Below are 26,778 nucleotides of genomic sequence, written 5' to 3'. Positions count from 1 at the left end.
TTATCACTCTTGGGTGTGACTCATATATTTCATGGAATTCTTAATTGGAAAAAGAGAGAGCCATATTTGAAATTTTTTGAGGCGATAATGTATTTTCTAAGAAGACTTTGATACTAGTGATAGTTTAAGAGCTAGGTAAATGACCGGTGTGGTTATGTAACACCCCGGATTCGAAAGAGAAAAGCTTGGCAAATTGTTAAAAAGTGCAAGTGTCACCCACGAGGGCCAACCACACCCCGTGGTTGGACCCACGCCCCGTAGGTGGGCACAATGGGAAACTACCTAAGGCAGAACCACGGCCAAGACCCACGCCACGTGGATGGGTCCATGGCCCGTGGTTAGGGACCGTCGATGGCCCAAAATCTCTGTCCAGACAAAGCTTGACTAGGACGGACTGTAGGTCCATCCGCGGTTCATTGGCGAGGTCTCATGGTTGGACATTTTGGGACAATTGAGGCAGTTAAGTTTAGGGCTTAAGGGTCTTTCCCGGTTTTAATTTAATTGAAGTGGTGTCATTTTGCCTAAGTCTAAGACACCTATATAAGTGATTTTAACCCCCCAAAATCCCCCAATTAAGTCATTCTCTCAAAATCCCTAAAGAATTCCCAAAATTCCTCTCAAATATTCTCTCTCTAGAAGTTGGAAGAAGAAGATTGAAGCTAGGTCAAGGTCAAGTCTCCAAATTTTCAAGCTTTTGAGGGCATTGTGACTAAGTTATGATTATTTTTCATCCATGGGATCCTTCCTCCCATGGAGTCCTCTAGAATTCCACAATTTGAAGAAGAATATCCCCAATTCTAGTTAGGGTTTCTTCCATTGTTGGGGGTTATGATGAATGTTGATCCAATTGAGTGGATTGTGATTGTTTATGATTGAATTGATAGAATTACATGCATTTAGGATGAAATTACATGTACTCATGCCTATCCTATGATTTTAGGGTTGAATTGATATAGTGGGTTGATGACATGTGAGGGAAACTCTATGGGTTAGATATCTCCTTATAGGATTGATGGTTTATGACTAGAATTGCTTTAGATTGAAGCATATATGATGAACATGATGTTAATCGCTTGAGAGTAAAGCATAGATGATGATCATAAGATGTAGTGCTTGAGAGTAAAGCCTAGACTATGAATTATTGATTATTAATGTTAAGAAATGGAAGAGATATTCCTATAATGAATTGATAAGCATGATGGAATGAATGATTCAAGGTTTACTCACATGAATGATTCAAGGTTGAAAAGATTGCTCACCTAAAATGAATTTACACTAAAATGGTATATGAATGATGAGGCTAGAGGTGATTACCCTTGACCTCCAAATGAAAGGATATGAGGCGATTCCCCTACTCCTTAGACTTGAACAAGAGGTGAGTCCCCATGTTCCTACTATGATAAATGTACATGGGGGTGAGTATCCACGCTCCTTATGAAATGATGTGGAGGCGAGTACCTGCTGATACGCTCAAATTACACCTCCCTAAAGAAATATAAGCGATCGTTGTCAAATAAAGAACCCAACTAGTAGGTTGGGGTCGATTCCACGAGGAATATGGTTTAGACTTAAACTTAACTCACTATTATATTCGTTTAGTCAACTTATTTCTGAGACAAGTAAGTAAAGGGGGGGAGGGGGTTTGTGAAACAATTAACTGATTGTTGTTAAGTAACAAGTGAGCAAGATTCAAACTTTGTTGTTATCAATGAGAGAGAAACTAGGGTGTATGTGTTCCCCATAAGCTCTTAACGCGGTAATCATAATAATAGTAATCCTTTCCTAGTGTATCACATGCTAAGTGGTAAGATATGTATCCCTAAGTGATTGGTCCTCCAAATAGGGAATTTCACTCCGCACATTGGTCCGGCTACGTGTGTGTAAATTACTAACCCTTACCTCTACCTCAGGTTAGACATCACAGCAATGTATGGCTTAGTTTTCACTCTCGCACCAATTGACATTAGACTATTAGATAGTATTACACTAAATCTATGTTGATAATTCTTTTCTTATTAACTACCTCCTTGGTCTGGCAAGTAGCAGCAAGGCAAGTTTTAACGCGTGCACTCGTTAAAAAGACTTCTAAGCGAAAGAATTACCAATGCATGCATCAACACTATCAAGAATTACTTAGTTATTATTCATACGTTATTAATCGATGATGGTTCCCACAACCCTAGTTGTGGATTATTTACTCATGCTTGGAAGAACAATTCATATTTTTAGAAGACGAATTCATGAACTTACGTAATGAGTAGAGGAAACCCGTAATCTCCAATTGAAATTCAAAACCAAAATCTTTATAAACTGAAATCCGTAAATCAAATTGCTAAAGTTTGCAAGTTAATTCCCAAGAAAATAACAAGAACTAAAAGTAAACAATAATGTCTAACCCCAAAAACGAGGTTTACATACCCTATTTATAGAAAACCTTGTCCTACACAAAAAGGAACGAAATAAGGAAATAAAACTTCTAGACGCGGCTTTGATCGATGAGTTAGACCTACGGATCGTAGTTAGACCTACGGTCCGTAGGTCCCTTTCGTAGCTTGATACTTAGAACTTTTCCACAGAGGCTGGAACCTTCAACTTTTAGATACAAAAGACGGGTGTGTAGTACGGACCGTAGGTTGACCTACGGTCTGTGGGTCCCTTTTCGTAGCTCCACACTTGGAATTTTTCATCAGGAACTGGAACTCCAAATCTCTGATCTCATCGATGGATGTGTGGGATGTCCCGTGGGTCATCCTACACTCCGTCACTGGCCTCCGTGGTTCCAAACTTAGTCAGACTTCCCTAATGATCATTCCACGCATACCCACGACTGACCGTGATTGGACCTATGGTCCGTAGGTCACCTCCGTGGGTGGCTCTTTCTGCAGAATTTCAGTTGTCATCTCCCTCGACCTCGTCCAAGCCTATTTCCTGCAAATATAACACAATAAACATTAATTATAATACAAAATGACCCTAGACACACACAACTCTTAAGTGAAATGTATTAAAAATACTGTAAACTCACGGTATATCAACACCCTCAACTTAACTTTGTCGTTTATCCTCAAGCAACACACTAAGACTCTAAACGATACATGTGTAGAAGCAGACATTCAAACTCAAGCAATCACATGGCAATCTATCCCGACTCCTTTTTTCTAGTGAAAATCTTTTCATTCAAACTCAATCAAGCTAACTCATATAGATCAAAATATGACACAGATCGACAATAGACACCAAAACATGCACTTTTCAGCATCACTAAGGTACAAATTTTCCAACAATGCCACTAGTTCCCTCACTTCAGACGAAATCCCTTTTTCACACAATGAATATGAATTTTGAGTATAAGGATTCATTCAACACTCACGCTCAGAAGTGACTTCAAGTACAGTTAGTGGTATATTTCATAGGCTTGCCCTTATTTTCACTACTTAGACTTCCAAACTAGTTGCTAGGATCACTGTAGGACTTTATTGGCTTGTAACGTAGGCTCAGGGTCAGATAGTGACTTTCTGCCCTCCTTGACATTACATTGACTTTTTACCTCTTTTCTCAACCTATATTTGACATCCTTGCATATTACTTTCTTTCCCTTGACTATTTTCAACATGGATGTGACTTTTGACTTTGCGGCTCTTATTTTTCACTTTCCTCTTTTTCTTTCACTTTTTTTTTCTTTTTTTTCCAGCACTTTTATTTATCAACTTTTTGCTTCTTTTGCACAAAGTCACATCCTTTTCTATATTTTCTTCTTTTCTTTTCAACACAAAACTCTTTTCATACCCTTTTTTCTTTCGGTTTCCTCTTTCATAGCCACCCTCAACTTATGGATTTTACATTAGTTGAGGTGTACAATATCCGATGTTGGACCAGGACCAAGACTAAGGTAACTTTTGACTTAGCCACCCTCAACTTAGGCTTTTGGCCTAATTAGAGGTGCACATGTCCAAGGAGGGACTGGGGCCAAGACAATTATATAAGGGAAGGTGAGTTAGGTGAATCAAAAGAAATGGTCTATGTTAGACTCAATTATTTGGATCAAAAGGGAACATTGATTTCATTTGGTCGGATCATTTTAGGCTAAAGTAGACTAATTTGAACAAGGGCCTTTGATCACTTCCCAACTTCTAGCCTAGATCACCTTAGCAAGACCAACGAGGCAAGTTCTAGATTGGCACAAACTGTTTGAACATTCAATTTTTCTCACACACTCTTGGCACAATATTTTATTATCAGATTATCAGATTACCCACTTCAAGTTTTAGCTTAAGTCAAGAGGTCAAATCGATTCCTTGTCATGTCACATTGAGATCCAACATATTCAACTCATCAAGACTATCGATCTAGCACATTTCAACATTTTTGGACAGGGGTCATTTTTTTATGCTTTTTATGCCATCATGCTTTCATTTTTCTACTTACTCCTACACATACATTCCTACACATGCCAGGTCAACAGAAATTAAAACAGTCTCTTGGGGGAAAAGAACACAAGCAAGAAAACCCCAATAGAGGATTATGAGTTGGGTTACTCAGACTTCAACCTATCACTCACAATCCATTTACCCCACCCCTAGTAAAATAGAGTGCAGTTGTCCCCAATGCAACTAAAGTAAAAACATAAAGGATAGGGTGAAGCAAACTTGTGGCGCATTGCGCCGAAGACCTCTCAACAAACGGGTAGGTCCAGTTTCCCGGAGCCCGTTAGATTAACACTCGGGTCACCATCAATAGTGCCCACATATACCATCTCAGCACCCTCAGTAGTGCTAACATCAACTCTTGTCTCACCATAGGTAGAGCTCACGCTGCTAGAGGCACCAACACCCATCTCCCTAGCCCGTTGCTGCCGCGACTCCTCATCAACGATGAATGCCCTCCAAGCCGCCTCAATCTCCTAACCTCAGTGTCATCAGAAGTCTGACTATAGCGGGGGAGCTTTCCAGCATGACGGGAAGAAGGAGGTGATGTCACCTCATCTCTGAATAATGCATCCAATATCCTATTATCAACCGGTGCCGTGAGGGAAGACTCAGGCTCAGTCTTTGGTGGAGCGAGGAGGGTGTCAAGATGATCCCAGAGACTAGCTAACTCCATCTGGAAAGCACAAACATCAGTGGTGGAGGTTGTCGCTCTAGGACTGTCAACTCGAAGGCATTCAGGCGCTTATGAACGGCCTGGACCATCTTGTCCATCATGTGCTACATCATCTGCTCAATCCTAGCCTCGGACTCTGCTATCGTACATTGCATCCAAGGCCTCACATGCTCAAGCAGGGTAGCTATCTGGGCCTCCAACTTTTGGACATGAGCTAAGGGCACGACAACAGACCCTGAGGAGGGAGTGGCTTCGGAAGAGCTAGGGGCCTGACTAGAGGCCGGAGATTGGGAAGCCGGTGCATCCTCAATAGTGGCTGGAGGGGAAAGCTCCTCACCCTGCATCTTCTCCACATCTTCTACCAAGTCTGCTCCCAATGGTGTCACCTCAACCTGTGACTCTCTGCGAGGTGTTGCTGCATTGGCCTCATCCCGGATTCGGCCGATATCTATAGTCTTGGTCGCCTAAAGCAACTTGCCACAGTGCCAAATCTATACTCTATCATCCCTGCGCTGCTGTAAAAATAAGGCATGGGAAGGGTAAGGTGGTGGTGGCCCTCTTATGTATCTCCACAATCAGCATGCAGGCAAAGTCGATCTCCATCCCAGCAACTAGAGATGCAACCATGACTGCATAGTCCCATATGAGCACATTATCTTCCTGAGTAGGAGACACCGAGTTCCGCACCAACAACCAAAACAATTTGGCCACAAATGTCAGGGTGGCCTTCTTGATACCCACGATCAGGGTGCTGACCCACTCGGCGCGCTCTCCGTTTGAAGCAAGATGATGGGCTAACCAGCACAAAAGGGACTCTCTCTGTTCAACATTTCTCTAAAATGCCCCACTCCTAATGATCTCCCAGCGATAGTCAAACTCGACCGTGTTGATTGGCAGAATATGGCCTGGACCATAGAGAAACCTGCAGAGAGTGGTCTCCGATATGTCAACTGAATACCCACGAACTAGTGTAGACGTGAGTGTAGCCTAGGGGCGGGCTTGGCCCGTCTTTCAATCAAACCTCTGAGGGTGGCTGCGTAGAATGCATAGAACTCCCTGACTATCTCCTCACTGAAGGACCCTGGACTACGGGCCATCCACTCGCACCTGTGCCTATGGAAGAGATCATGGATGGCGGGTGTGGTGTGGAGGCTACCTATAAGAACCCGGCGCTCCTCGGTGACTATTCGAGCCATCTTCTCCTCCTCATTCAGCATGTGTGCGTCTCTGTATATGTGAAACTGACCCCTTACACACCATCTATTGGGTTCCTCAGCAACTGGTTCAGGATCGGTGTTTGGTGGCACAGGAATATCCCCCGCACTAGTAGCCTCGGAGGATGAGGTGGTGGTACCATTAGAGCTGGAGCTGGATGCGGTCTCAGAGCCAGCCGGTGAACCGATCGGTGTATCCCCCTCATCAGACTGGGGGCAATGACCACGTCGAAAATCACCTACCGGTTTTGATTCCGTGTAGTGCGTAGTGCAGTGGGGAATGTCCTAGTAGGAGGTGGGACTTGTGCAGGTTCAGTCTCCGCATCAGTATCCTCATCAATCAACCGAAAAGATGATGCCACTGATTTCAAATTGCTCTTCACGGCGTAAGTCGGAGCTTTCTTAGGATCCATTGTACCTGTGGAGGCTTAGTTAGTACCAAAACAAACGAATAACACACTCAAAAATTTTTTAGAACAAGGAACGAAACAAAACAAAAACTTAAAAAATGTTAGACAGTAGTAGTAGTGTCCACCTACGGTGGGTACCTACGGATCGTGGATGGACTTATGGTCCGTAGGTTACCTCTGTAGGTCAGAGTTCACAGAACTTGGGTTTCTAATGGAAACCACGGATGTGAAGAACGGTTTTTCAATGGAATGACGTACTGTAGTCCACCTTCGTGGTTCCAAACTTTGTGAATATTTCATGTGCAGCAGACCCACGGACCAGACTAATGAGTCCATAAATTGGACTCATTTAGGGCTATATTTTGATAGAATTAGTGTCCTCAAATGGATATTTTGTCTCAATATATAATGTAAACTCTTAAGTTTCAGGTATTTGGAGTTTAAGGCAAAGCATGGACACTACTTGGCAAAAATGAACAAGGCGGCTGAAAAGAACAAAGAAATGAAGGCTTGAAGATCGCCGAGCCCAAGTGGCAAGTCGCCGATCGGCCTGGAGATCGCCTTTTGTTCCAGTGTGCTGAGCCTTGAAGGGAAAGATGAAGTTGGCGATGAAATCAAATAGTCGGCGTGTTGCCGAGCAGTTCTGTGAAGCAGTACCATATCCCCAACAACCCAAAATGCGATGAGGCTGAAGGCTAAAGCAAGAAGGCGATGAAATAGACCAAAAGGTGGATCGCCAAGTGTATCAGCGATCCCGACTAACTTCGCCGAATGGTCCTCCGAAACACAACATTTTTAAACACTATAAATACTTGTTTTAAATTTCTAGCTTAGTATCACTTCTATTATTCGAACTTTTTACAGTTTTGAGAGAGTTTAAGTTTTAGAGGGTTTTGGAGACTCTGTTCTGAGACCTTGAAGATTCAAAGGGTTTCAACTCCAAGAAATTAGACGTCGGTCTCGAAGATTCTTCACTCTTGACGTGTTTAAAGACTTAATTCATCATACCCAATTGATGGAAACTGATATTGGTATAAATTTTTATCTCTTTTACATGTCTAGCTAAAACCCCAATTCTTGGGGTGTGATTTTGTGAATATGGGCTAAATTATCTATTGGGTCTTACTTGTTGATGGTTTATTTGTTGTTTAAATGTGATTTTATTTAGTAGTTGTGTATGAACTTAATGGGATTAGTGGCAAATACGATTTCATCTTAGTGTTTTTGGCTTGCTCGAGAGAAAGGTCGTAAAACTAAGACTACTAAATTCATAGCCGGTGGTATTGGATCGACATAGGTTCAGCTCAAGAGAGTGAATCATATTCCTTCTCCCACACATTCAGCTCGAGAGAGTGAATGGGCTAAGGCGGAGGTTGTGCTTATTGCGACAACTCGATGTTCGAGAGAAACTGAGTCTATTCGGGGTAAGTTACTCGAGAGAGAGAATTTACCCCCACTATAGTCTAGCCTAGTCACAAATGCTCAACAATTTACTACCAAAAACATGCACCCGATAGTCTAGTTTAACCCGTATTCCTATTACATCCCAAGAATCCCGTCGCCATATCTCGTTTCCTTGTATGTTTGCTCTATTTAGTTGTTAATTAATACAAACCCCCATTGATAATTAACGCTTGCATCACTCCTTAGATTTAATATATTTTTATTCGTTAATATTTATAGCTATGACTAATTAGAACTTGATTTTATTTTTCTATTAATTCTCAGAACCACTCCATGTGGGAACGATCCCAACCCTTGGTTGGGTTATATCACTACACGCGATCATTTGGCACTTGAACTGAAATCGTGTCAGTTGATTACGTCAAACATCAAAATTGCCGGGGAGTGGTATTATTTGAGAATTGGTAGTTTAGTAAAGTTTTTGTTCTTCTTAGTTGTAGTTCTACTTACTTAATTTTTAGTTTTGTTTTGATTGTTTGTGTTGACCGCAGGAAGCATGAGTGTTAATGGCAGCAACGGCAGCTAGCTGGGCCACTAATACGACATCAGAAATCTTAACGATGTCCAAGAGCCCAACATTAATAATCCCCATCTCATGGGAGGTATTGGGGCCATCTGTTTACCTGCAGCCGAGGGAAATGCAGTGTTCCACATAACGAGCAATATGTTGCAACTTTTGCAACTAAAGAGACTTTTCAGTAGATTGGCTCATGAGGATCCTCACGAGCATCTTCGAAACTTCTTGGATGTGTGCGGACCTTTCTCTTTCAAAAACATCTCTCAGGAGTCAGTTCGGTTAAGGTTATTCCCTTTCTCATTGATGGGAGAGGCGTGCAGGTGGTTGGCGGAGTTGCCACGTGAATCCATCACATCTTGGGAGGAATTGGTAAACACATTTCAAGTGTGATTTTTCCTTCTCTTGAAGATGATGACTCTTTGGGACAACATTCAGAGTTTTAAATGTCTAAAGGGTGAGCCAATCCATGAGACTTGGCTGCAATTCAAAAAGTTGGTGCTCCAATGCCCAACTCATGGTCTGCCCGACAACGTTTTGCTGCAGTACTTTTACCGAAGTCTGGACTCGGTAAACAAATGTGTTGCTTACCAACATTCACCTAGAGGCTTGATGCAACAACCATATGCAATAGCAGCCCAACTTTTAGATGGCATGACGACTATAAATAGAGCGTGGTACACTAGTGAAGACCAAGTCTCCCCTCTCACATTCAATCTATCTAAGCAGCAAATAGAAAAAGATCATGAGAGAGACCAAAACATGGCCAAGATCATGACACAGCTTGACATTTTATCCAAAAATGTCATGGGGGCTGGTGCCCATAGTGTCAATATCGTGGGGGTCGGGTGTGCGAATCCTGAGGAGACGAAGTTTGAAGCCTTGTATAATGAGGAGGTAAATTTTCTAGCCAACCAAGGCGGTGGTTATTGTTCAAACTACCGGAGGCAAGGTGGTAACCAAGGTTGGGCTAGAGAGGATGGTTGGAAGGATCGTGACAGGGAATGGAGGGACCAAAACCCTAACGGGAAGGATGGGGAGAAGGACATGTATGTGCCTCCCCATGAGCGCCAAAGGACAAAGGTTTCAGAATGTGGTAGGTCTGCGGAAATGCTCTCTCGTATCCTCAACAAAGTTGAAGGGTCAGACAAAATATTGAAAGAAATAAAATAATATGTGTCCACCCTTAGCCAGACTGTCACCTCCCAAATGGGTCATATATCGTCTCATCTCAATCTGAGACAGCAAAGGGATTTGCCTAGTGATACTATGGCTAACCCCAAGAATGAGGTTTGAAGGTGGACTTGCATCGTACCGCGACGTTACCTAAAGTGTTGTTATAGAGGCAACCCAAAACCCCTTATTGCTTTCTATTAAAGGTGTGTTGTTTGTACATGTTGAAGTGCGGAAAGTGTTCGAAAAAGCGCAGGGTGGTGAGAAACAGTTCCAGTTGGTGAGTTGCTGAAGAGGTCAGCGAACCCAACCTAATCTGTCGTTTGACTCAAGACATCTTCAAATTGGAGTCTGTAAAACTCGGCGAGCCTAGGGAAATTATTGGCAAATCACCGATCATGTCAGCGATCTCGACGGAGACCGCCGTTGGGACCCCCACACTCATTGGAGGGTCTGTAAAATTCGACGAGGTAAATGAACAATCGGTGAATTGTCGAGATGATAGGCGAGCTCGACTAATATCACTGAATGGGCGAAAACTGGATGGTTTTGCAGGCCAAAGGTTTAAAAACTTCAAACTCATTGACTTTCCATCACTTTTTATCTTCCCAAACTCATACCCACACGCTAGTTCCTATATTTTCACGTTTTTAGAGTATTTTTAGTGTTGATTTGTGCTCGAGATTGGATTACATTGTCGCCTAGCGTTTTAATCTTCTCTTTGTTGACACCAAAGGTTAGTTTTCTATGCCCTGAGTTTATTTTATCAAAATTTATACTCATTTGCAAGAGCCTGATCTTGTTAAAGTGTTCTGATCTTGCCTGATAGGATTAGGTTGTTTACATACATGATTTAATTTGATAATCTTGCTCGAGTAGTTGTGACTGTTGAGTTCCCGTAATTGCATGCCTTAAACTGGATTAAAATTTGAGGGGTTGTGTTTGGGTGTTATGGGTCCTACCTTCATTGTACTTGTGTGTGCTTTGATTTTGATTTTATTTTCGGGGGGCTGCAGGGTTGAATTCGAGAAGTTGGGTTGAAAATAGGCATGTTGGGCTGTTTGGCGAGCTGGGTCGAGCTCGTCGAACCACTTGGCAGTTCGCCAAATGCCCCCATCTCGTTTTAGATTTTGTGCTTTATTTGATGATTGATTCTCTAACTTTCGGTGACAAGCTTGATGTCGCCAAAAGCATTCGGCGACTCGCCGAAAGTCTTCTCTTTCGCCCTTTATCTGCACCCCTTAGCCTTTGTGCACTGGAACTTTCAGCAAGCTTGTCCTTGTTCACCGAAATCTAACGGCAACACACCATGTGGTCTACTCATCGCCTATTTGCTGCAATTTTGGAGCTAATCCCTTCTGCGAGCTCAATCTAGCTCGCCCAAGAAATTTGGCAAGTCGCCCTCTAGTTTGGCGAGTCTGTCCGAAATAGTTCTAATGTGCTTTTATTTAAGTTTCTATAACTTCTCTTCAAGATTTTGCAGACATGACTAAATCTAAAGCTGCTGAAAGAATAACGCTAGCTCAAGAGAAGTCCAAAGGGAATGCGATAAAGGAGGATGCAGTTACGTCAAAAGGAAAAGCTTCGAAACTACCCACAACTACTGGGAAAGACAAGGGCAAAAGGCCCACTTCTGCCAGGAAAACCATTACCCTGGACCCTAATATTCCTTCATGGCCCAGGGGATTCTACAGAGTGGTGCATGTCTTTCTGGCAGACTCATAGTGAACAGAACTTGGTGAAGCTAGCACTGATGTTCCTCCTGAGGTGACCTCGGGCACTGATGCCAAGGCTCAGGGTGAGGCATCAAGCACTGATGCCCAGACAGATGGAGCGACTGCTTAGACAGGATTTCCTCTTTACCTCCCTCTCTGTCTTTATTTCTTTTCACTTTTGGATATTATTATTTGCATTTGAGGACATATATTTTTAATTGTGGTGGGGTATGGCCCACCTTTGTGTGTTATATTCTGGTTGGCTTGGGAATCATAATGTTGTGTTTTACATTGCTTCTTGTGGATGTTTGAGCTTGTGGCTCCTTTTATTTTAAATTGTAAATGATTTTGACCCTTCCAAAAAAAATTAAATGTTTGCCACCTCTTGTTCGTGTGGAATGTGGTTGTTCTTTAGAAAATTTGAGTCTCGATTTTGATCAATATCGATGACTCAAATAGTGCTCATAATCGAATGAACATGAGTGTGCGGCTACGATGAGACCAAGTGAAGTTACATAGTCAATATGTGAACTCTTTGCATCTCGTTGTGACTAGCCAATTATCGAATTAATTCTCTTGTGATGAGCGTTGCACACTAGCGAAAGTGTGGAGTTTTGTTTAACTTTGGTGTCGATGCCTTGTGTGATGAGCTTACTGTGAACCATGCATGATAACTCCTAGAATTTTCCCCGTTGGTCCGGTCAACTAGGTAACGCTATCTCTTGAAATGATCTTAGGCAACTTTGAAGAGTTTGAGCCAATTTGACATATACCTCTTTTGTGGCCTACCTTGTGAGTGTGTGAACCTCTTTTGAACACCCCTTGAGCCTTACCTTTCTTTGGAAGAAACTTGATGAAAACATGACCTTTCTCAATCCGCTACCTATAATCCTCTTGATTTGTGGTCGATCAAATAGCCAACTTAGGCCAAAAGCCTAAGTTGGGGGTGTGGTGAAAAGAGAAGGCAAGTCAAGAAGTGCAAGAAAAGTCCCCTTTAACCCATGGTGTTGAAAAAAAATGGAACCCCTCCATACAAAAAAAAAAGAGAGAAAAATAAAAAGAAAAAGTTGTGAAATAAAGTTATGAAAATGCAAAAAAGAATGGAAGTTCCAAACAATTCATGGAAGTGAATAATGGGATGACTTATGAGCACTAAAGAAAATGATGATAGAAGAGAAAAGGGATTGTTGAAAGCACCACACTTTACGAGGATGAAAGTCACTGAACCTAAAAATTCATACCTTTGCACTCAGCCCCATTACAAGCCTTGAAAAGAATTTTTTGATCTTGAGTGAGCGGGAACAATTGTTGATTGGAAAATACGGGCAAACCTATGAGTGAAAGCATGCATTGTGTTCTTCTTTGTGAGAGTGAGCATTGCATTTGATTCCAAAACTTTAACTGATTAAACCATTGAGTGTGAATGTGGAATTATTCTTTGTGTGAGGGCATTCAAATACCTTTGTTGAGCTCGAACTTGCATTTGAAGCAAGTATAGTGAGCTTGAGAATCTTTGATAATGGTGTGTCACAACTTGAATCTTTGAGTAAACAATTTATATGTGCATGAGTAAGTTGAGTCTTGTTGTGTCCATTCATGATTGAGTCTTGTGTAGCACTGTTTAAGACATCCTTTTTGAACTGCTGAACTTGAGTTTTATTTGAGGACAAGCAAAAGTTTAAGTTTGGGGTGTTGATGAGTCCACAAATTGGACTCATTTAGGGCTATATTTTGATAGAATTAGTGTCCTCAAATGCATATTTTGTCTCAACATCTGATGTAAACCCTTAAGTATTAGGTATTTGGAGTTTGAGGCAAAGCATGGACACTACTTGGCAAAAAGGAAAAAGGCAGCTGAAAAGAACGAAGAAATGAAGGCCTAAAGATCATCAAGCCCAAGTGGCGAGTCGCCGATCGGACTGGAGATCGCCTTTTGTTCTAGTGTGCTAAGCCCTGAAGTGAAAGATCAAGTTGGAGATGAAATGGAGCAGTTGGTGTGTCACCGAGCGGTTCCACGAAGCAGTACCATATCGCCCAGCGACCCAAAACGCAAAGAAGCTAAAGGCTAAAGCAAGAAGGTGATGAAATCAACCAAAAGGCGGATCGACGAGTGTATCGGCTATTCCGACTAACTGCGCCGAATGGTCCTCCGCAGCATAAATTTTCAAACACTATAAATACTTGTTTTAAGTTTCTAGTTTAGTATCACTTCTATTATTCGAACTTTTTACAGTTTTGAGAGAGTGTAAGTTTTAGAGGCTTTTGGAGACTCTGTTCTAAGACCTTGAAGATTCAAAGGGTTTCAACTCCAAGAAATTGGATGTGGGTCTCGAAGATTCTTCACTCTTGACGTGTTTGAAGACTTAATTCTTCATACCCAGTTGATGGAAACTGATATTGGTATAAATTTTTATCTCTTTTACATGTCTAGCTAAAACCCCAATTCTTGGGGTGTGATTTTGTGAATATGGACTAAATTATCTGTTGGGTCTTGCTTGTTGATGGTTTATTTGTTGTTTAAAGGTGATTTCGTTTAGTAGTTGTGTATGAACTTAATGGGATTGTTGTTGCAAATATGATTTCATCTTAGTATTTTTGGCTTGCTCGAGAGAGAGGTCATGAAACTAAGACTACTAAATTGATAGTCGGTGGTATTGGGTCGACATGGGTTCAGCTCGAGAGAGTGAATCCTAGTCCTTCTCCCACACATTCAGCTCGAGAGAGTGAATGCGCTAAGGCGGAAGGTGTGCTTAATGCGGCAACTCAGAGTTCGAGAGAAACCGAGTTGATTCGGGGTAAGTTGCTCGGGAGAGAATTTACCCCCACTATAATCTAGCCTAGTCACAAATGCTCAACAATTTACTATCAAAATCATGTACCCGACAGTCTAGTTTAAGTCGTATTCCTATCACATCCCAAGAATCCCGTCTCCATATCTAGTTTCCTTGTATTTTTGCCCTTTTTAGTTGTTAATTAATACAAACCCCCATTGATAATTGACGCTTGCGTCACTCCTTAGATTTAGTATGTTTTTATTTGTTAATATTTATAGCTATGACTAATTAGAACTTGATTTTATTTTTCTATTAATTCTCAAAACCACTTCCTGTGGGAACAATCCCAACCCTTGGTTGGGTTATTTCACTAAACACGATCATTTAGAACTTGAACTGAAATAGTGTTAGTTGATTATGTCGAATATCACCGACCTACGGTCCGTAGATTGACCTACGGTCTGTGGACGGGGTCTCGTGGGTCTGTTCTGTGCCAGGTATCATACATGTTTCTCACTATACTCATTATTTCCACCAATCAATTAATCAACTTTAATTATGCATTTCAACACAATATATGGTAGTTCGTCATACTTAGGGTTCCTTTAACATACAATATGGCTTATTAACATATCGAAACTAGAAACCCTAAGTCAAAACTGTCATTTAGACCATTTACCCTGAGTTATTTAACTAAAAAGACAACACCATCACATTCTATCGTCCCAAGGGTGTTTCTAGAATACAAATCATTGTTTACACACAACACTTACCACCCCAGGTCAAGATCCACTTCCTGACTTCATATTACAACAATGAACAATAAATTCAAAGTCTTGGTGAAGTCGTTTACATAACAAGTAATGGAAGTGGGTGATTGTGGGATGCAATAGACTCCTTAGACCCTTTGACAAGTCTTTGACACCAAACTCGGATCGAGAACTCTTTGTGTAGGGGAAATGGGGTGATTTTTGGGAGAGAAGAAGGAGAATTATGGAAGAGTAGAGGATATGTATGGGAGAGGACAGTGATTTGGGGAGTTAATGATGAAGTTTTGGGATTTGGAGGGGTTAGAAATGGTTAGGAGGGAATATGGGTAGTGGGGGGATGAATTTTAAATGAAGAGATTTTATTAAATGGGGGTATGGGTTGGGTCAGCAGAACCCTAGGTTTGGACCCACGAGACCCGTCTACGGGTCGTGGGTCGACCTATGGACTGTGGGTCAGGTCTGTAGGTCACTCAACACTTCAAAAAATTTAGGATACATATCTGGGGTCTACAAACGCCATTCACGGTTTGTGGATGGAACCACGGGTCGTTGATGGGGTCCGTAGACCTCTGCACAACCTTTTTCTGCAGATTTTGATTTTATCCCTTCACATGTAGCAACCGTTATGACTTTCTTTTAACATTTTCTGGATACTTTTTAGACACGGACCCTGTGCTATATCTAGCCAACACTAATACAGTAATAAAACACCTATCTAATTTTTTTTTACATAAATTCAAATAAATAAAGAAAACTCCTAAATCGAAAAGAAAAACCTATAGTTGGCTAGATTGTACATCTTGGGTTGCCTCCTAAGCAACGCTTGATTTAACGTCGCGGCACGACGCATGCCTCTTGATTACTTAGACTTCATCAAGATAGTAGGCCTCAATCACTTCTTGCACATTCTCCTCTCTCCCCGTGTAGACCTTGATCCTTTACCCATTCACCTTGAACCTTGTTCTCGAGCTCGACCGCTCTATGTGGGAAGACTTGAGTGACTATGATTGGCCCGGTCCACTTAGACTTGAGCTTGCCAGGAAACAAGCGCAACCTTGAGTTGAATAGAAGCACCAGATCACCCACAGCAAATTCACGCTGTTCAATCTTTTGATCATGATACTTCTTCATCTTCTCCTTATACAAGGCTGAACTTTCATAAGATTTTAGGCAAAACTCATCAAGCTTATTCATGTCATTCACTCTTTGACTCGATGGGCGCCCCAATCCAAATTCAACTTCTTTAGTGCCCACATAGCCTTATGCTCTAGCTCTACCGGAAAATGGCAAGACTTCCCATCTACAAGTTGGTAGGGAGACATACCTATGAGAGTCTTGAATGCGGTGCGATAGGCCCATAGAGCATCATTAAGCTTCTTTGACCAATCGGTTCTATTTGCATTCACAGTCTTAGCAAGGATTTTATTTATCTCTCTGTTAGACACTTCAACTTGCCCACTAGACTTTGGATGGTAAGGAGTGGCTACATTGTGGCGGACTCCATATTTATCTAGCAACGCCTTGAACAACTTATTACAAAAGTGGGAACCTCCATCACTGATAATAGCCCTAGGTGTACCAAATCTGGAGAAGATATTCTTTTTTAGGAATGTGGTGACACTTTTTACCTTCATTGCTTGGAAGCGCAATTGCTTCCACCCATTTCGAAAAATAATCAACCGCAACAAAAATATACTTCATCACATGTGAACTCACAAATGGACCCATAAATCAAGGCCCCATACATCAAACAACTCAATCACTAAGATCAGATTCATAGGTAGCTCTTGCCTCTTTGAAATTCCTCCTTCTCTTTGGCAACGATCACAAGACTTGACAAAATCATGAGCATCTTGGTGGATAGTAGGCCAGTAATACTCACACTGCAAAATTTTATGTGTAGTCTGAATACCACTATGATGCCCACCAACAGGCAAAGAATGACACGCCTCTAGTATACTCATCATCTCAACCTTAGGCACATAACAACGAATAATCCCAACAACACAAATACGGAAAAAATAAGGCTCATCCCAAAAGAACTTCTTCACATCATGCATAAACTTTTTCCTTTGGTGAGAAGACAAATCCAATAGAACCAGATCACTTGCCAAGTAGTTAGCAAAGTCTCCCAACCAAGGAATCAGATCATGAGAAGCAGCCAATACATGTTTATCTGTAAAAGCATCATCAATTTCAGCCCCATCTCCTAGCTTGAGCATCGCTTCTTCCTCTAATCTGGACAAGTGATCAGCAGCTTGATTTTTTGTCCCCTTTCTATCTTTCACCTCAAAATCGAACTCCTGCAGCAACAATACCCATTAGATCAACCTCGGTTTTGCATCCTTCTTAGCCATCAAGTACCTCAATCCAGAATGGTCAGTACGCACTATGACCTAAGTACCAAGCAAGTAGGATAAAAATTTCTGGAATGCGAAAACCACAACAAGGAGTTCATGTTCAGTCACTATATAGTTCTTTTGAGCCACATTTAGAGCTTTGTTGGCATAGTAAATAGGATGAAGAATCTTCTCTCGCCTCTGTCCCAATACCACACCAAGCGCCACTCCACTCGCATCACACATCACTTCAAACGGTTTTCCCAATCCGGTGAAATAATGATAGGTGTGGAAACTAGCTTTGCTTTCAACTCTCCAAATGCTCTCAGAAAAGCATCATCAAAATCAAACTTACACTCCTTTTCGAGCAATTTTCACAATGGGTGCGTAATTTTGGAGAAATGTTTGATAAACCTCCTATAAAAGCCTGTATGCCCAAGAAAACTTCTAACACCTTTTATCAGAGATAGGTGGTGGAAGCTTTTCTATTACCTCGACTTTCGCTCTATCAACCTCAATACCCTTCTCAGAAATTCGATGCGCAAGAACTATCCCTTCTTTCACCATGAAGTGGCACTTTTCCCAATTGAGCACAAGATTGCACTCTTCACACCTTTTAAGCACCTCGGCCAAATGATCCAAACAACCATCGAATGAGTCACCTACCACAGAGAAATCATCCATAAATACCTCAATAGTGTCCTCCACCATATCTGAAAATATCAACATCATGCAACGCTGGAAGGTCGCTGGAGCATTACACAAACCAAATGGCATTCATTTGAAGGCGAATGTCCCATAATGGTAAGTGAAGGTGATCTTCTCTTGGTCTTCCGGAGCAATGGAGATTTGATTGTAGCCCGAACAATGATCAAGAAAACAATACCAACCCTAACCGACAAGGCAGTCCAACATCTGATCCATGAACGGCATAAGGAAATGGTCCTTTTCTATCCAAGCATTCAATTTTTGGTAGTCCATGCATACTTTCCATCCACTCACAGGCCACATCGAAACAAGCTCATTTTTCGCATTAGGAACCACAATAATCCCACATTTCTTGGGCACACACTGAACAAGACAAACCCAACTATTATCTGCAATGGAATAAATGACTCCAATATCCAACCACTTGACGATTTCCTTTTTCACTACCTCTTCCATAGGGGGATTTAGTCTTCTTTGGTGCTCGATAGTAGGCTTGTGATTCGGCATGCGTTGGATTTTATGAAAACACATGCCAGGAGGAATCCCAATAATGTCTGCAATCGTCCACCAAATAGCTCGCTAGAACCTTTTCAACACAGAAACCAATGTCTCAACTTGTACCACATTCAAATATGCCGCAATGATGACCGGTAAAGTACCATCTCTCCCCAAGAATATATACCTCAAATATGATGGTAGAGCCTTAAGCTCCAATTTTGGAGCCTCTTCAACAACGGTTTTGCGGGTGGAGAGTCGCGATTCTTGATATCTAACTCCAATTTCTTTGGTTTGGAACGGAATCCAAACCTATCAAGTGTGGCGACCAATTCATCATAGTCTTCAACACCATCACCCTCAAAATTCATCATTCCCGCTGCCAGTTCATCAACACCCAACCTCTCTTCAATAGACACATCAGAACCTCGCTCAACAATATGATTCACCACTGATACTGATTTGAGATTGCTTTCCTACTTCATGGACCTACATATATTAAAAGTTACCTTTTCACTATTCGATCGGAACTTCATCTGCCCTTTCTCAATATCGACCAAGGCGCACCCAGTAGCAAGGAATGGTCTCCCAAGGATAATGGGAACCTTACAATCAAGTATAACAAAATCCGTCGAAAATATAAAAGACTCCACTTTGACAAGTACATCTTGGAGAACACCAATGGGCCTCTTCACAGTTCTATCAGCCATGAGTAATCGCATCGTAGTCGGTTTTGGAGCCCCTAACCCCAACTTATTGTAAATAGACAATGGAATCAGATTAATGCTAGCACCCAAATCACGCAATGCCTTCGCAAAATGCAACAATCTGATGGTACAAGGAATAGTGAAAGCACCAGGATCCTCTTCTTTTGCATAAGTGACCTAGTAGCAATAGCACTACAATGTTGCAACCTATCATTATCTTCAAAACTCACGGCCCTCTTCTTAGTCACCAAATCTTTCATGAATTTCACATACCCATACATTTGCTCCAAAGCTTTTATCAACGGAACATTGATGGAAAGCTGTTTTAACATAGTGATAAACATGCGGTATTTTCCTTCTTCGTTCTTCTTTACCAACCTCTGTGGGAATGGAGGTGGAGGTCTAGGCATGGGGACAACTTTTTGGGTTATCTTCGCTTCCTTCTCTGTAGCATTCTTTGACTCTCCAGTAACCTCAATCTCATCATCATCTTTTTCAACCACAATTTCAACCTCAGACAACATAGGTCGATCAATGGTTTGTTTACCCCCTCAAGTAGTGACTACCATACAGTGCCTATCGTTCTTTGGATTTTGGATGGTGTTGCTAAGAAGTGTGCTAGGATGACAAGGGTTCACTGTAGTGGACAACTGATTCATCTATTGCTCATGTTGCTTTATCGACACAACATGGGCATCAACTTTTTGACCAATTCCAGACAAGTCATTCCACATATCCTTCACATTCTCATCAGTCGAATCAAACCTTTTCATCATCTTCTGCATCATATACTCAATCCATGACATACTACCCTCAGCTTCTCTATTGCCAGATTCCCGATTTGCAGGAGGAACATAAGGACCAACCCTATCATTTTTGTTGCCATAGTTGTTCCGTTTGTAGTTGTTGCCACGATTGTAGTTCCCATCCCAGACATATTGACCCTCTCAGTTGTAGTTGTCATAGTTCCGACCTTGGTTTCCTTGCCCTTGGCACCAATTATCCGAGTTGGAACCTTGAGCATTGGCTCGAAAACCTCATGTCTGATCATTCACAAGTATGCATCCTCCTCATAGTAACATTCCTCAACCGCTGGTGGTGGATTCCTAGTCAAATAATTCACCACATTTACCTTTTCTGGACCTCCGCTTACATGCTTTAATACCAACCCAAGTTCTGTCCTTATTTGAGCCATCTCCTCACGAATGTCATCGATAGATTTACTAGGTGCAGATTGAACTGTAAAAGTTCTTCTTCTAGTGTCTGACTTCCGAGTGCTCCATGAGTTATTGTTTTGGGAAATCTTCTCCAGTTTCTCAGCAATCTCCTCAAAAGTGCACTCACCATATGATCCTCCAGCGATAGTATCAAGAACAACTTTACCATTTTCATCCTGGCCTCTATCGAAATACTCCTTCAGTGACTCATCATCAATACGGTGATTCATAACACTTCTTATTAATGCAGTGAACCTATCCCATGAACTACTCACAGACTCTCTAAGTAGTGCCATGAAACTATTAAGTTTATCGTTGTGGTTCAGCTTCTTAGACAACGGGATGTAATTGGCCATGAACACCTTGTGCAATTGGTCCAATATATGAATTGAGTTGAATGGAAGCTTAGAAAACTAGATCACAGCATCTCTGGTCAATGATAGAGGGAAGACTCTCAAACCTATGATGTCCATATCCAACTCTGGTCACCCCATACAACTCTTACAAACACTCCTCAACTTGGCCATATACCCATGCAGATCTTTCGAAGCCATACCAGCAAACAAACCCCTCGTTGTAAGCATCTACATCAGACTACTAGTCACTACGAATGTATTCCCTGGAGGTAGTAGAGGGAGAACAATGGGTCCTTCTGATTCAACTGCGTTAAACTTGACCCTGTAGTTATCTTACAGCCTTGGTTCTGGCAGATTTTGCACCCTCAATGTATCTCCTAGTAAATTACCACCATGATCCTGAGCGTGCTTATTAACAACCCTAGGAGGTTACAACTCAACTCCATCACCTAGATTTTCTCTGATTGGATTGACTTGGAACCCTTGATTATTCATCTTTCGCAAAGTTTTGGTCAACTCTGGATCATATGGGGTCAATGGTTCACCTCGACTCTATGTACTTGGTATACACTAGAGTAGAAACCTGTAGAAACAAAAACAAAAGTAAACATAAAATTAGGAAATAATTGACTAAAGTTCAATAATGTAGTTAAACTTAATCTAAAAGCCTTATTCACCAGCAGCGGCGCCAAAATTTGATACGCTCAAATTACACCTCCCTAAAAAAGTATAAGCGATCGTTGTCAAATAAAGAACCCAACTAGTAGGTTGGGGTCGATCCCACGAGGAATATGGCTTAGGCTTAAACTTAACTCACTATTATATTCATTTAGTCAACTTATTTTTGAGACAAGTAAGTAGAGTGGGGGGGGGGTTGTGAAACAAATAACTGATTGTTGTTAAGGAACAAGTGAGAAAGATTCAAACTTTGTTGTTATCAATGAGAGAGAGAAACTAGGGTGTATATGTTCCCCATAAGCTCTTAACGTGGTAGTACTAATAATAGTAATCCTTTCCTAGTGTATCACATGCAAAGTGGTAAGATATGTAACCCTAAGTGATTGGTTCTCCAAATAGGGAATTTCACTCCACGCATTGGTCCGGCTACGTGTGTATAACTTACTAACCCTTACCTTTACCTCAGATTAGACATCACATTAATGTATGGCTTAGTTTTCACCCTCGCACCAATTGAAATTAAACTATTAGATAGTATCACACTAAATCTCTGTTGATAATTCTTTTCTTATTAACTACCTTCTTGGTCTGGCAAGTAGAAATAAGGCGAGTTCTAACGCGTGCACTTGTTAAAAAGACTTCTAAGCGAAAGAATTAACAATGCATGCATCAACACTATTTAAGAATTACTTAGTTGTTATTCATACATTGTTAATCGCTCATGGTTCCCACAACCCTAGTTGTGGAATTAGTTACTCATGCTTGGAAGAACACAATTCATATTTTTCGAAGAGGAATTCATGAACTTACATAATGAGTAGAGAAAACTCGTAATCTCCAATTGAAATTCAAAGCCAAAATCTTTATAAGCCAAAATTCGGAAATCAAATTGCTAAAGTTTGCAAGTTAATTCCCAAGAAAATACCAAGAACTAAAAGTAAACAATAATGTGTAACCCCCAAAAACGAGGTTAACATACCCTATTTATATATGAACTTGTCCTAAACAAAAAGGAAACAAAATAAGGAAATAAAACTTCTGGACGCGCTTCAATCGATGAGACTGACCTACGGACTGGGTTAGACCTATAGTCCATAGGTCCTTTCCGTAGCTTGATACTTAGAACTTTTCCACAGAGGCTAGAATGATCAACTTTCAGATACAAACGATGGGTGTGCAGTATGGACAGTAGGTTGACCTACAGTCTGTGGGTCCCCTTCCGTGGCTCCACACTTGGAATTTTTCATCAGGTACTGGAACTCAAATTTCTGATCTCATCGACGAATGTGCAGGACGGCCCATGGGTCGACCTACGCTCTGTCACTAGCCTCCATGGCTCCACACTTAGTTAGATTTCCCTGATGATCATTCCACTCCTTCCCACGATGGACTGTGACTGGACCTACAGTCCGTAGGTCACTTTTGTGGGTGGCTCCTTCTACAGAATTTCAGTTGTCATCCCTCTCGACCTTGTCCAAGCCTACTTCCTGCAAATATAACACAATAAACATTAATTCTAATACAAAATGGCCCTAAACTCACACAACTCTTAAGTGAAATGTATTAAAAATATCTGATATATCACCCACATCATATGATGAGGTTGTGGAGGTGGGTCCCCACAATCTAAAAGTAAGTAAGACAAGAGGCCAATACCCATTAGACTTTATGAGCTAGGCATTGAGGCGAATCCCCATGTCTTTAAAAGTAAGTATGATTAATGTGTTTATGTTATGATGATGATTGCTTGGAGTGTTGCTAGCTATGCCTTCCATGATGTAAGCTTCACTAGAGGCAGATGACCTAAGTCTTGGATAAGGATAAGTGAGGTTACTTAAGGAAGTATTCATCTTTCATTATGATGCTTTATATGTATTGATTATGCATATGCCTTATGCCTTATGTTGCCTTATGCTTATGTTTATGTTGTTTATGCTAGCTATCATATATAGTACTTGATTGTACTAACATATACTCTTGCCTACATTCTTACCAAATGTAGGGTCCGGCGTCCCCAATTAACACATGTGTGGTTAGGTTCCTAGAGGATTGAGAAGTGACGCTTTGGTGAGTCCTCATTGTATTCGATAATTGGATCACCCTATCTCATTATGTCTCTCTTTTATGTTTGAGACTATTGTATGGGTTGCATACCAAGATTTATATTCTCTTATGTTTAGATGGTTGGAGACAATGTCAAGTTAGACTTCCGCTTGCTTTTAATAAAAGATTTTGATTGTATTGAAAAGTTTTAATTCCCACTCATTTCGAAAACATCAATTTTTATTTGGGTATAGACGGTATCTCTTTATTCTTCGTGATATTGACCACATTTCTGATCCCTATTTGCATTTTAGTGGGTTGGTCTGGTATGAGAAGTTATGGGAAAGAGTATATTACAGCATTTCTAATTCATGAATTTATAATGATCGTCGTGTTCTGGTTACTTTATGTTATGATATGCTAAGTGGCTTGTATGAGTCCTCTCGGGGTCTTATATGCCTTGTTAAATCTATGGGGTACCCTTGGGTCATGACAAACTTGTTAATCAGAGCACAAGGTTTAGAATGGTTCTAGGATATCTCAAACCACGTCTAGTAGAGTCTTGTTCATAATTCTGAAGCGTGTCACATTTATGAATAGGAGGCTATTATATGTTTAGGAAATTCCACTTCTTCACTTCTTTAAGTTGTTCCATGGAGTTTAACTCTATAAGTCTTTTTCCTAGTCCGTGCCCGATGGTTTTTAGTATATGACTATTAGAAGGGCTAATGCTAGAAGGCTGGAGGAAGGCAATGTTGAGCAAGAGGTTCCTCCCTAAGCTCCTCCTCAAACTCTGATTGACCTATTGAATGATAATGTGACTAATGCGTAGTTTAGGTCGGCATTCCAAGTGTTGGCTCAAGCCATGATGGCACAAGATAATAGAGAGGTTGTAGCCCCTATGAACCTAAGTGTGGGTACGGTGGTGACAAGAGTGAGGGATTTCACAAGAATGAACCCTCTCAAATTTTATGGCTCCAAACTTGAGGAAGACCCTCAAAAATTTATCGACGAGGTCTATAAGGTACTTGCTATCATGGGTGTGACTCTGGTAGAGAACTCGGAGCTAGCCTCTTACCAACTCAAATGGGTTGCTCAGATTTGGTTTAATCAGTGGAAAGAGCAAGGCCAGTTGAAGTGGGTCCTAAAGAGTGGGAAAGGTTCAAAAGTGCATTTCTTGATAGATTCTTCCCTCTAGAGATTATAGAGGCCAAGGTACTTGAGTTCATAAACTTTAGGCAAGGAAATATGAGTGTAAGAGAATAAGCTTTGAGGTTAACTCAACTATCCAAGTATGCTCATTCCATTATGGTAGATCGTAGAACCAAGATGAGTAAGTTTGTGTTGGGAGTGTCCGATATGGTAGTCAAAGAGTGTCGCACCACTGTGCTTTTTCATGACATGGATATTTCTCGCCTTATGGTGCATGCCCAATAAATTGAGGAAGAAAAGCTCAAGGAAAGATCTATAGAGGCAAAGAGAGCAAGAATGGATGATGGTAACTATTAACATGCTAGGTCCAGTGGACGGGGTCGTTCAAGGTTCCAGCAAAGAGAAGTGATCCTTCAAGGCCTACTAATGAGAGGGTGTCTAACCCAAAACCTCAAGGAGATGGTAATAGGCCTCCTATGCCTACTTGTGCTAAATGTGGGAGAAATCATGAAGGGAAATGTCTAGCGGGCTCTAATGTTTTTTTTTTGTGTGGAAAAACTGATCACAAAATAAGAAATTGTCCTTTGGTTGCCAAGAATGATGGAGATGGTCGTCGTAGGGCTCAACCCGACCCTTTATCTGGTCCAAGTGGTTCGGGTGGAAATGCTCCTAAGCAAAACCATTTTTATGCTCTCTAAAGTACATGTGATTAAGAGAGTTCCCCAGATGTGTATGCTTTACTTGATCCGGGTGCTACTTTTTCATTTGTGTCTCCTTCTGTAGCTATGAGATTTGATATGCTTCCTAATATATTATTAGAACCCTTTTCTGTCTCTACCCCTGTTTGTGATTCTCTGGTGGCTTAGAGGACTTATAGAAGATGTCCCGTTTCCTTGTCCCATAGAGTTGCTTTGGTTGATTTGATAGAACTTGACATGATAGATTTCGATGCCATGGGTATGTATTAGTTGCATTCTTATTATGCCTCTATTGATTGTAGGACTAGAGTGGTCAAATTTCAATTCCCAAATGAGCCTATTCTTGAGTGGCAAGGGGAAATTATATGCCTAGAGGTCAATTTGTTTCTTACCTAAAATCTAGAAAAATGATTTCGAAGGGTTGTACCTACCATATTGTTAGAGTGAAGAATGTGGAGTCTGAAACTCCTACTCTTGAGTCGGTCCTTATTGTAAAAGATTTTTTGGATGTCTTCCCTGATGATTTACCCGGTGTTCCTTCCGAAAAAGAAATAGACTTTGGGATTGACCTTTTCCCCGATACCCAACCTATCTCTATTCCTCCTTATAGAATGGCTCCGATGGAACTTAAGGAGTTGAAGGAACAATTAAAGGGCTTATTGGATAAGAATTTCATTTGATCGAGTATATCTCCATGGGGTGCTCCGGTGTTGTTTGTTAAGAAGAAAGATAGTTCACTCCGTATGTGCATTGATTACCGCCGATTGAACAAAGTAACCATCAAGAAAAAGTATCCTCTTCCAAGAATAGATGACTTATTTGATCAACTTCAAGGGGCAAGTTATTTCTCTAAAATTGATCTCCGGTCGGGTTATCACCAATTGAGGGTTAAAGAAGAAGATATTGTGTAAACAACTTTTAGAACCCAATATGCTCATTATGAGTTCTTGGTTATGTCTTTTGGTTTGGTTAATGTTCCGGCGGCATTTATGGACTTGATGAATACGGTGTTTAGACAATACCTTGATATGTTCGTAATTGTGTTCATAGATGATATTTTGATCTATTCAAGAAGTGAGAATGAGGATTGTATTGCAAATTTTCAAGGACCAACAACTCTATGCGAAGTTTAGTAAGTGAGAGTTTTGGTTAAGGTCCATAGCTTTCCATGACCATATTGTTTCAAGCAAGGGTATTGAGGTAGAAAAAAAGACAAATGCGGTCAAGAGTTGTCCTAAACATCTATCACCG

General features: G+C 41.1%; 1 protein-coding gene and 1 pseudogene across 1 annotated transcript; one reads left to right on the top strand and one right to left on the bottom strand.

Annotated features, from left to right (window-relative positions):
• Positions 1–2,588: 2,588 nt before the first annotated feature.
• Positions 2,589–20,956, bottom strand: LOC125840586 (uncharacterized; annotated as a pseudogene).
• A 4,080-nt stretch (positions 20,957–25,036) lies between these two features.
• LOC125840585 (uncharacterized) lies at positions 25,037–25,527 on the top strand. The gene is made up of 2 exons (XM_049519556.1): positions 25,037–25,099; positions 25,195–25,527. Exons 1-2 carry the CDS (start codon positions 25,037–25,039, stop codon positions 25,525–25,527), a joined length of 396 nt encoding a protein of 131 aa, XP_049375513.1.
• The last annotated feature ends 1,251 nt before the right edge of the window (positions 25,528–26,778 follow it).

Source organism: Solanum verrucosum, unplaced genomic scaffold, assembly GCF_900185275.1.
Source record: "Solanum verrucosum unplaced genomic scaffold, falcon-dt-bn FXZP01000188.1, whole genome shotgun sequence".
Taxonomy (NCBI): Eukaryota; Viridiplantae; Streptophyta; class Magnoliopsida; order Solanales; family Solanaceae; genus Solanum; species Solanum verrucosum.
This window is presented reverse-complemented; position numbering and strand designations above follow the sequence as displayed.

Coding starts and splice junctions, on each gene's coding strand:
- LOC125840585 (XM_049519556.1), top strand. CDS start 25,037: ATGGTAGTCAAAGAGTGTCGCACCACTGTGCTTTTTCATGACATGGAT. Junction 25,100..25,194: donor TGGATATTTCTCGCCTTATG/GTGCATGCCCAA, acceptor TTAACATGCTAG/GTCCAGTGGACGGGGTCGTT.